General features: G+C 47.4%; 1 protein-coding gene across 1 annotated transcript; it reads right to left on the bottom strand.

The window, feature by feature from the left end:
• Window positions 1-4,137: 4,137 nt before the first annotated feature.
• On the bottom strand, window positions 4,138-10,199 carry C1GALT1C1 (C1GALT1 specific chaperone 1). Its single transcript, XM_075322701.1, has 2 exons — window positions 10,122-10,199; window positions 4,138-6,989 (listed from the first exon to the last, which is right to left on the bottom strand). The coding sequence occupies exon 2, from the start codon at window positions 6,982-6,984 to the stop codon at window positions 6,031-6,033; it is 954 nt and encodes a 317-aa protein (XP_075178816.1). The 5' UTR covers window positions 6,985-6,989; window positions 10,122-10,199; the 3' UTR covers window positions 4,138-6,030.
• Between the last annotated feature and the right edge of the window lie 2,046 nt (window positions 10,200-12,245).

Raw genomic sequence — 12,245 nt, 5'->3', positions numbered from 1 at the left:
GATTAGGAGCACTTCCATGGATGGTTTGTGGTGTTGCAGCTCAATCCCTTTAAAATGAATAGGACTGAGCTATAATATAAGAAACTTGCCACGTACAAACGTATTTCAAATCCACTTTATTAAAAGCCACCAGTAAGTAATATCACCATCCCCACCACCCTATCCAATCTCTATATATTCGCCTGCAGGTCTTTGAAAGCTAAATCCATCAGCCCCTTTATATCTTCTATCTGTTGCTGCATTCCCGAGGAGAAATTAGTGGTTTCATTCATGTGTGTGTGACAACACTTGTAGAGTCTCTACCTCCCCAGGTTAATTCCCACCAGCTTCTTTAGCCTGAGTGATAGCCTAATGTCGATTTCCTTACCTGGTGCCTGACATCAAACTGAAGAGAGTAGTGGTAGGTGGGGAAACAACCTCAGAAGGCAGAGGCTATTTGAAGTGCTCTGTCACACCCAGAGCACTTAACACTTCAGTTGCATATTAATTAAAATACTGATTTCTTGAAAATGTAGCAACAGATAAAAGCTATAAAAGGTGTTGATGGATTTAGGGGGGGGGGGATCTTAACTACCAAATTCTCTTCATATCTGCATGCAGATAATATGCCATATACAGGGGTATGTTTATCAGACCACCTAATAATGCTTTACCTGCAGAGACTGTGGCTTGGTATCATGGCCAGATGTCTTCGTGCCACCTATAGATTGCATGTATAGTCATTTACAGCATAAAGCTCACAATATTGTAACAAATATAGTGGGTTCTCCAGCCAGTCCTCAGAGAAATACCCCAGTACTGCAAATTTCATAATTACTGAAATCGGAAAAAAAAAAAAAAAAAAGGGAGTATCCAAAACAGCCAAAGTCTCATGGTATCTTCACTTAGGAAACTGAGGTGTCTCAGGGACTCTGAGCACGTCTGAAGACCATCATGTCCGCTATAAGAGTGTGGGCCCCCAGAACGGGATCGTGCCAATCGTGCCAATTCAGGAAAGGTTTCACACACCATATTTGGCTACACTAAAAATGGTACATGTATTGTTCCTGATATTTTAACTGCACTTTGCCATTTTTTTTCTATTAATTTTCCATATTAAAAATTTGATGTCATTTAAATACTCCATTCAGGTACCAATACATGGAGTATATACACATCAGGATATGTAAATCTATGACAGAAATTAGCGGTAGACCGTCCGGATTCTCCCTTTGATCTGCACAGGGGTCTGCCCCATTCAGAGGTGCTAATCCTCTGGACCAGCATAAGATTTTTTTGTAACTTTTGTTTTCCCATGTGGATTTTAGTGTGAAAGTGCTTTTTGGCACCTTGCATGAACATACTTTAAGAGTTAAATGATTACACCCAAAAAAAAGGGCAGGGTTATTTTCAAGAAACAATGTGTAAGAAGAGGTCCGGAGGTTTGGGTTTTTGTTTGTTTTTTTTTTGTAGTGGGGGGGTAACTAAACAGGCACTTTCTTACATTGAAAACATTTGCTGTTAAAATTAAAGGGAATCTGTCAACAGGTTTTTGCTACCTCATCTGAGAGCAATATATTGTAGGCAAAGAAATTCTGAATCCAACGGTGTATCACACAGATTACTGGCTGCAGCTGTTCTGTCACAATCAAAGAATTGGAGTTTTTAAGCATGTAGCTGAGCCCAGGGAGCTGCCCCCATCCCACACCAGGCTCTATAGAGATTGTGCATGGACTGTGGTGTGGATCATAGCAGGGGGAGTGTTGGACTGGTGTGCACTGAGTTTCTAGTCCTGTAAAGGTAATCACAGGTTAATAAACCATTAGATTACAAACAATATCTCACACACAGATAAGAGAAGCACAGTTGCTTTTTGTTTTTAAACTCTTACAGCATGCTGTTCTCAGCCTACATAGCAAAAACCTGCTGACAGATTTCCTTTCACTGCTAACATGTCTCTAAAAATCCAATGTGCAAGGCATGAGAATTACAGCTAAGAAGTGATATGCACGTCAGGTTGGAAGTGCATTGATTCTTCCAAGGGCACTAACACACCCTCAATGCACTTCCAACTTGATTTGCATATGGCTTCTATGTTAAACAGCGGCTTTTTCATGTGCCAGGAAACGTAAAGTAACGGAATAGTGGTTTCTCTGTGCGAGTTCTCAGTGGTTTTTTCTTGGATAATTAATGTGGGATTATTTCAGTATTACAATTCAGGAGTTCTGTCGGGTGGCTCATGCTTTTTCTTTAATGGATGTCTGACAAAATGCTGTCATTTATAGATTTTTTTTTCTCTAAGATTCTGCCAAGAAAATTCTTGTATCCAAGAACCAATCAATCAATGAGAGATGGAGTAGTAGAACGTCACCGATATATCGGTACAATAGATGGTCTTACCCTGTGCTGCTGAGATATTTGTAAACTATTATATTCAGTAGATAAAGGCGATTTAAAGGGAATCTGTCACTTTTTGGAGGAGTTATTAATATGGTCATACAGATTGTATACAGCTGAAATTAACCATACCTGTATGCCTCCTGGATGATGGCTTGTTCTGTAAAAATCATCTTTTATAGCTTTGATCTTCCAGGTTATGGGGCGTGCGCTGCCCAGAAGATAAGACTACCTCTGGGCTTCATTATACAGGATTACTCCTCCTCTTCTCCTCCTCAGAGTCCCTGTGACATCAGGAGCGCAGCCAGAGATCCCGCGCCTGCCGTCCCTCCCTGCGCTTTCACCCTTCTGTGGGCAATGTCTTCAATTTTGATGTGCAGGGGAGAGACGGCAGTCAGAATGCGCAGGCCGAACATCTCACATCACAGGCACAGTGGAGAAAAGGAGAAATCTTCAGTAATGAAGCCAGGAGGTAGTCCTACCACCTGGGCAGCGAATGCCCCATAGTCTGGAAGATTGAAGCTATAAGGCGAGTCACACTTGCAAGTGATTTGCGTTGCATCAGCTGGCATGGCCTGCCGCTCTCCGGATAGGAGCCTCTCTGCTGCATAGAAATACATGCTGCTGACCCGCTCCTGTCAGGAGAGTATGCGGCCATGCCAGGTGATGTGAAGCGAGTCACACTGGCCTAAAAGATGATTTTTACTGAATAAGTCATCATCTATAAGGCATACAAGTATGGTTAATTTCAGCTGTATACAACCTGTATGCCCACATTAATAGTCCTCTAAGGGGTGACCGATCCAATGTCGTCTTCCACAGAATTCATTGTATCCAATCTTAATTAAATTCAATTAATGTCATCAATAAATGTTATCACTATATATATATATATATATATATATATATATATATATATATATATATATATATATATATATATATATATTATATATATATATATATATATATATATATATATATATATATATATATATATAAAATTAATCAGAGAGCTTAGTTTGCATTCCAGAAACAAATAGGCGAATATTTTTTCCTCAGTTTTACAGAGTGAATCATTACTACAGGGCGAGGTTATAATGACAGCACTGCTGGAGACTGGATAGGCAGGATTATATGGGCGTACACACACGGCACCGGCTATATGCGGCACACATCTGCTATGTAGGGTCTAATGAGGGCTTACAAAAGTAAATAAGAATCACCGTACACATCCTTGAATACATAAAAATAAAATGTGTGAGACTGATACAAGTGGATGTGTCACCCCTGACCGGTCTGTAGAGTAATACCTGCATCCCGTATGAAAGGCTTCTGAAGCTTTTCTTAAATCTCTACATTGTGTAGTTCCTTTTATCAACAGAATGAGATCTTCTTTGTAATGTAAAACCATTAAACATCCAAAAAAATATATAATTTTTTTTAATTATTAATCTGCAGGTGCCCAGAAGAATAGTGTCTGAATTCTGTGTGGTGGGCTCCAGGCTGGGGCTGGCGCTCCCCTACTCACCATGTCGGCACAGTGAAAAGTTTGTAAAGTTTTTGAGATTTTGCGGCTCTAACAAAAAGAATTTTTTTTTCATACTATTTTTTGAGCTCTTACAAGTACTGCTTAGTTTTTTTAAAGGGAACCTGTCACCAGATTTGGCCCCTATAAGCTGCAGCCACCACCAGTGGGCTCTTATATACAGCATTCTAAGATGCTGTCTATAAGAGCCCAGGCCACTGTGTAGAACGTAAAAATCACTTTATAATACTCACCTAGAAGGTGGCTGCGGTGGAGTTGGGTCATATGGGTGTCTCCATTCTCCAGTGTCGGCGCCTCCTCTTTCGGCCATCTTCGTCATCCTTCTGAAGCCTGTGTGCATGACGCTTCCTATGTCAAGCACACTCGCCGGTCCCGCGCACTACAATACTTTGATCTGCCCTGCTCAGGACAGATCAAAGTGCGCCTGCTCAGGACCTCAATGCCGGCGAGTGTGGATGACGTAGGACGCGTCTTGCACCCCGGCTTCAGAAGGACGACAAAGATGGACGAAAGAGGAGGCGCTGGCACCGGAGACGCCCATATGACCCAACTCCACCGCAGCAACCGTTTAGGTAAGTATTATAAAGTGATTTTTATGTTCTACACAGCGGCCTAGGTTTTTAAATACAGCATGTAAGAATGCTGGATATAAGAGCCCGCTGGTGGTGGCTGCAGCTTATAGTCACCAAATTTGGTGAGAGGTTCCCCCTTTAAAAAGAGTTATTCTGGCTCTAATCCATTCTGCATGGTGCTGCTGACATCCCGTCTGTCGGGACGTCTGCCCTTTCTGCAGGGAGCACCTTCCCGATGCGGAAGTTACCGGCTTTGGAATAACCCTGTAAGTTTCTTGTGATCTATACAACTTTTAAGTTTTACATAGTTTAGATTTTTAGAAATATTTTTCTGGGGGATATTATTTATTTTTTTGATCCTCGAAGTACTGAGAGTCTATTGGAGTGGATTTGGTGTTCTCAGCTGCGGGATGGGGCTTACGGGTGACAAACCCCCACTAAGCGGATATTGAGGACCTATCCTGGTGGTAAGTCTGAACAACCACTTTTATACGGCTATGTTGGCTTCCTAAATACAATCTGAATTGTGTTCCTTTGTTACACCCCTTGGAAACATTAAGGCGACTAGTTCCAGTCTCAATCAATAATGCATGTCCCTGCCGTCCTTGGCACCGATCTGTGCCAAATTGTGTAGACATACTCCCTGGTGACAAGTGGAATAATAACACTCAGTCGCCAACTGATTTATAGGAACAGCAGAATGCACAGTTCTAAGAAAGGATGCCACGGAATTGTGATTACATGGAATATAGACGTAAAGAGCAGCATAAGACCACGATGCAATATTAAAAATGGAGAGTCCTAATTCCCCCCACCCATATTACCAAATCACCAGTCCTATGTATCTTACAGGAAGAGCAAACATGCCACCAGGGTGCTGGACTGTGGACTCTTAATAAAATGAAGAGGTGCCATCACACTAGACCACCTTCTAAAAATACCAGAAGGGCGTCACTGGGGGACACCACGTCTTGTGACACGTATACAAAGCTGCCCTGTGCTTCGTACAAGCTGTATGTGGATGACGTAATGGGGTTCGGGCCTCATGGTAAGAAGGGAACGTGCCCTCTAATACCAAACAATGTCATTTGGCAACATCACCTATGTGCGATGGAGGTGACAGACGTCAGCTCATTTACACTCTCCCATAGGGAGCAGCCTGAAGAATTGTACAAAGCTCGCTGACCACAGAAACAAAAAAAATGTCAACCCAGATCTTCATGAAGTAGAAAAATAGAATTTGAGTGCAAAAGTCATCACTATGTAAAATCAGTTGCAGTCAGAGTAGTAAACCAAGTATTGAGCAGTCCCCGACATGTGGGAAGACTGAAGCTTCTAGAATGTGAAGGGAGTAAATTACACATGTACACGGATCCCGTTCCTCCTTTCCGGAACTACCATCTTCCTCCCGTAAATAAATAGAGCCACCAGTTTTGATTGATTTGTTTCTTCCTTAGTCCTCGTCTCCGAATTTCAGAATTTAGTACACCGTAGTGTATTCAGCTGTGATGTGTATAGAAGACTTCACGCGTTTCAGTCGTTATCAGAATGCGGAGGGGGTAAGAAGACCAGAGCGTCGTTAAAGCTGTGCCCATATGCCCGCAGCCTATACACGCCGTACATCATAACCTGCATGTGGTTCGGAGATATACCACTGAATGTGATGGCCATGTCTGAGCAACAGCCTTCCACAACCTTCTGAGGATCATTTGCCATGGCTTCTTTAATTAAGGCCCCTACAGATTTGGTGTTGAAGACATTCTTCCCTTCGGAGTCTTCGGCATTTTCCGCCACTACTCCCTTGTACTTCAGGCACATGGCCAGCTGCTTATCTCCTGGAACTTTCCATATGATGCCACCTGTTTCTGGACACTTATCAGGCTCGTTCATGACGTGGATAAGACGATTTAATGACCCGATACTGAGCACGATGCCGCCTGCCAAATCCACGTAATCAAGGTCCCCATCTTTAACAGTGTGACCGATGTAGAAAGGCTCCAAAGGATTTTTCTTCAAAACAAAATACTTTAGGTTTTCAATGATGGCAAAAGTAGAGGGCTGAGCGATGAAAAACCAGTTGTACTCCTTTTTATGTTTCTCATAAGCCATCTGGATGGCTTTCCTCATCATGGTCCACATGTCGCTGCTGTCAACGACAATGGATTCAAATACCTTGACATGCTCCGAGCTGTAGTAGTCAGTCCGGTCGCAGTGCTTACTCCACGTGTTTATGACGGCAGACCAGAGGCTCAGTTCTTTTGGTTTGACAAGGATGATACAGTAGACCCGCATGCTCTTACTCAACTCCATCCTTTCGACATTGGAAAGCTTCATAACATCTTCTTTGTTAGGTGCCTGGATATGATGGTGCTCATGGGGGGAGGCAGATTCATGTCCCAACTTAATGTGTCCGAGAAGAGTTACCACCAGGCAAAAGGCACCTCCGATTAACATGCCCCGCATAAACGAGCCACCCTCTGAAATCATCTTTCCTGGAACACAAAAATAACATCTATTACTAGGCTGATGACTATAAATAATTAGAGGGGTTGTCCATTACTGGACAGCCCCTGCTTAATCAATTTGAACACAATTAAAATAAAAAGTATATACCTCCCGAAGGCACTGTCCCTGCGAGGTGAGGGATGCTGTTCCTAGAGGGAGATGTGACAGTGTAGTCTCTTGTGCCCGCTGCAGTCAATGATTGGCGGCTGCTCATCATTATTACATCAGAGAAGATGATATAGGGGAAACTATAGTCAAAGAGCATCCAATCATTGGCTGCAGCCTACAGGTGACTCAACAATGTCACGTCATTCTCCAGGTACAGTGGTGCCAACAATACTTGGACGGTGCCACTGCGGGAGGAGAGTACACACTGGTTCTATTTTAATTGGGATCTAAATCCTGAATTGATTACACAGGGGTTATCCAGTAGTGGACACACTCTTTGAGGAGTTGCTCTACAACTTTTATACTGATGAGCTACCTATAAATAAGTTATTGGTATCAGATCTGTGGAAACCCAGCACCCCCACTTGTCAGCTGTTCTTGGTGCCAGCAGTTACAGAGTTGACCAGCTCAGCTCTGTACACTGTAGTGACAGTTTCAGGGTGCTGCAGATCAGACCCCATGCTTGTCACAATAAAAGCTGTTCAACTATATAGATCCAGCCACCAATAGTGGTGAGAACAGCTGATTGGTTAGGGGGGCTGAATGCCAGACCCACGCCATTCGTTAGGGGGGCTGAATGCCAGACCCACGCCATTCGTTAGGGGGCCTGAATGCCAGACCCACGCCATTCGTTAGGGGGCCTGAATGCCAGACCCACGCCATTCGTTAGGGGGCCTGAATGCCAGACCCACGCCATTCGTTAGGGGGGCTGAATGCCAGACCCACGCCATTCGTTAGGGGGGCTGAATGCCAGACCCACGCCATTCGTTAGGGGGGCTGAATGCCAGACCCACGCCATTCGTTAGGGGGGCTGAATGCCAGACCCACGCCATTCGTTAGGGGGGCTGAATGCCAGACCCACGCCATTCGTTAGGGGGGCTGAATGCCAGACCCACGCCATTCGTTAGGGGGGCTGAATGCCAGACCCACGCCATTCGTTAGGGGGGCTGAATGCCAGACCCACGCCATTCGTTAGGGGGGCTGAATGCCAGACCCACGCCATTCGTTAGGGGGGCTGAATGCCAGACCCACGCCATTCGTTAGGGGGGCTGAATGCCAAACCCACGCCATTCGTTAGGGGGGCTGAATGCCAGACCCACGCCATTCGTTAGGGGGGCTGAATGCCAGACCCACGCCATTCGTTAGGGGGGCTGAATGCCAGACCCACGCCATTCGTTAGGGGGGCTGAATGCCAGACCCACGCCATTGGTTAGGGGGGCTGAATGCCAGACCCACGCCATTGGTTAGGGTGGTTGAATGCCAAACCCACGCCATTGGTTAGGGGGGCTGAATGCCAGACCCATGATGATTTTGTATTCCTGATCTATCCATTTTTACTGTCTTCAGGCCTCAATAAAATACTACACAAATATGAATATTTAACCAAAGAAATCATAGCCTTTTTTATTCTATCATTGTAATAAGTAGTTCAGTGTGTGTGCCGACGCGCCCTTCTCGGCTTTTAGTACAGCTGGATTACACCATCCTGCGCCCCTCCTTGTCAGGTGCCATTCTGGTTTCTCCTTCTTCACAAAAGAAATGATCTTCCAATATGTCACATGTATATCTCAGAAGATCAGAATGTTAAAGTCACTTCTACATCAAGGATTGTCAGGAATGTTGGAAAAATCCATAGTATTACAAAAAAGGACAGGACTAAGGAGGCGCAGCATGCTTGTTTTTTTGAATGGCCTTTTTTTAAGAAAGAAAAAAAAAATCCTCCTGGATGTACAGGAATTTGCATTACAGAATCCTTCTGCCCAAACTGTGGTAATCAGAGACCGATCCCCTCATTACAATCATGTAATGCTGCTAAATTATAGAGAAAAGCACAATGGAAGCGGAGTCGGGACAAGGTGACGAGCGCTGACGTCTGATTTCTATGGCCCCTGACAGCTTCTGTCCATGCAGGACAAACAATGGGGCAAGGGAGGAAGCGAAGCAAATCCAGCCACTGAGGAGCCGGCACGTAACATCTACCATAGAGCCATCCGCTGCTCCGCAGAACTCACCGCGGGTCCGGAATACCTGGTCCAAATGCTTAAAGGGGTTGTCTGGTGAAAACAAGCTTGTAAGGAGAGGTGATAACTTGCTGATTGGTGGGTCCTCGGGTGCAGGACCCTCACTGATCAGTGGGACGGTAAGGATGGAGCTCTAGTGCTCGTGTGACTGCAGCTCCATTCATTCCCTATGGGGCTGCCGGAAAAAGCTGAATGCAATGCTCAGTTACCCACAGGGAATGAATGGAGCAGCGGTCACACGTGCACTACAGCTCCACTCCAAAGGGGATAACATGGCCTGCTCTCTTAAACAATGTGGGTCCCAACGCTTGGACCCCATCAATCTGTCAGTTATCACCTGCAATGTGGACTAACCCTCTAAGCTGCATGAATGTATTCAATATTTACCTACCTCAGTGGCAAATCAATACAATAATAAACTGGGCAGTTTGCTATATGAATGAAAGATTGTGGCAGTCTGTACAGTGCTCCCAGACCTGCTCATGTAGGGGGCTGGGGCCTCACTCCTGCGCACGGGCCACCGGGGGATTCTCCTGTTGTCCTGCGGGCCAGTCGGAGTCTGGGAGCACATGACCTCAGCAGCCAATCACTGACTCTGCAGCACTGGTAAGCCCCTGGGTTATCTGGGACCCGTATTGATCAGCAGGATGTGGGGGCTGCAGTGACGCTACAGATAAGCGCGACCACCTGTGTGCGGGCCCCGGCTAGTGCGGTGTGGACCTCCGCGGACTGTGCACTGTGGGGCACTGCTACAGTGAATGATCACACAGCAGCGCAGCCGGCACTATGTGTATATGGGGGATCCGAGAGAGCACAGCACCCGCTACACTGATCCGCATACACACGGCCGTGACGTAAACTGCTCCGGGGAAGGAAGGGTTAACAGGTCCCCGCTGGAGCCCCGGTGTCCGGCCCGGGCCCCGCACTCACCCTGCCGCTCCTGAGCGCCGCCGTCCACTCTGCTGCTGCTGCTGCCGGATCTTGGATTTCCGCCTTCATGCGCAGGTGACATGGAGTCACGTGTGCTGTCGTGACGTGTCACTTCTCCAACTTGAAGCGCCGCCTGGCCGCCATCTTTGATCCTGGCATGAAAAAAATATCAATGTACGAAGTTGTGAGAAATTAATGATACCGTGGAATTTTGAAAGGAGAATTGATGTAAATGAGAAGTGACCTGAATTTTGAGGTCTATTATATACAAAATAGAGAAGCTTTCTGAATTCCAGTACAGAAAATAAAAGCATCACTGGTTGCTATGGACGATCGCTCTTCTGTATGTTCAGGACAGGAATCACTGTGTATATATATATATATATCTATATATATAATTGCCTTATTCTGTCTGTCTGTCTGTCTGTCTGTCTGTCTGTCTGTCTGTCTATCTGTCTGTCTGTCTGTCATGCTCCAAAATTGTGTCCTTACGGTGACACAAAGCTGATTGGCCGCTGGGCTCGCCATGGCCCCGCCCCCCCACACGGATTGGCCGCTCGCCCAGGCTGCGCCCCCACACGGATTGGCCAGCCGCTCGCCCAGGCTCCGCCCCCCCCACAGATTGGCCTCTCGCCCCGGCACCCTGCAGGCATTGGCAATTCAGCCACGCCACGCCCCGCCCCCCTCACGCAATGCACGTTAGCTCTGGCCCCACCCCCTCCCTCCCCCCGCGCATTTCTCTAACTGACACGGCTGTCACGGAGGTGAGTACGGTACTCCCTATCCCCCCCCAACCCTCCCCCCCCCCCGGCCCCCGCTCCCAAAGGGGTGGTGTGGATACTCGCATGGTTACAAGCGCTGTCACGGAGGTGAGTACTGTACTCCCTCCCCCTCCCCCGGCCCCCGCTCCCACGGCAGTGGTGGGAGTGGTGTGGATACGTTGGTAACCATGCTCGCATGGTTACAAGCCCATCAAGGTCCTGCTGCGCCGGAAGGTCCACACGCACACACACAAACATACACACACATCAGATCACACTCACACTCACTCTCATACACACCTCACACACACCTCACATCGCATCCACATACTCACGACATCCTGGGATATCGCTTGCTTCTCGGCGGCGAAAATGTGCTGTTGTGATCTTCCAGGACCTGACGGAGGATCACATGGCCAGAAGCATGTGATATCCCCGGATGTTGTGAGTATGAGCGCGTAAGTGCGATATCGTCAGTGTCTGTGTGTGTGAGTGGATGCGATCGGGTGTGTGTGTGAGTGGATGCGATCGGGTGTGTGTGTGAGTGGATGCGATCGGGTGTGTGTGAGTGGATGCGATCGGGTGTGTGTGTGAGTGGATGCGATCGGGTGTGTGTGTGAGTGGATGCGATCGGGTGTGTGTGTGAGTGGATGCGATCGGGTGTGTGTGTGAGTGGATGCGATCGGGTGTGTGTGTGAGTGGATGCGATCGGGTGTGTGTGTGAGTGGATGCGATCGGGTGTGTGTGTGAGTGGATGCGATCGGGTGTGTGTGTGAGTGCATGCGATCGGGTGTGTGAGTGTCGGCAGAGGAGCAGGGCGTGCTGGAGGAGGCTGGGAGCAGAGAGGCTGATCATGGGGAAGAGGGAAATGCTGATGCTGAAGGAGGCTGGGATCGGAAGGCTGGGAAGAAGGAGGCTGGGAGGAGAGAGGCTGATCCTAGGGAAGGCTGGGGAGAGGAGGCTGATGCTGAGGGAGGCTGGAAGGAGAGAGGCTGATGCTGAGGGAGGCTGGGACGAGGGAGGCTGATGCTTAGGGAAGCTGATGCTGGAGGAGGCTGGAAGAACAGAGGCTGATGCTGGTAGAGGCTGATGCTTGGGGAAGCTGATGCTGGGGGAGACTGGGAGAGGAAGGCTGATGCTGAGGGAGGCTGGGAGGCGGAGGCTGGGAGGAAGGAGGCTGAGAGGAGAGAGGCTGATCCTTGGGAAGGCTGGGAAAGGGAGGCTGATGCTGAGGGAGGCTGGAAGGAGAGAGCCTGATACTAGGGACAGAGACGCTGATGCTGGGAGGAGAGAGGCTGATGCTGCGGGCAGAGAGGCTGATGATGCGGGTAGAGAGGCTGATGCTGGCGCAGCATGGCGGATG

Source organism: Anomaloglossus baeobatrachus, chromosome 9 (assembly GCF_048569485.1).
Source record: "Anomaloglossus baeobatrachus isolate aAnoBae1 chromosome 9, aAnoBae1.hap1, whole genome shotgun sequence".
NCBI classification, from domain to species: domain Eukaryota; kingdom Metazoa; phylum Chordata; class Amphibia; order Anura; family Aromobatidae; genus Anomaloglossus; species Anomaloglossus baeobatrachus.
The sequence above is the reverse complement of the archived record's forward strand: the minus strand, read 5'-3'. Positions and strand labels throughout refer to the sequence as shown.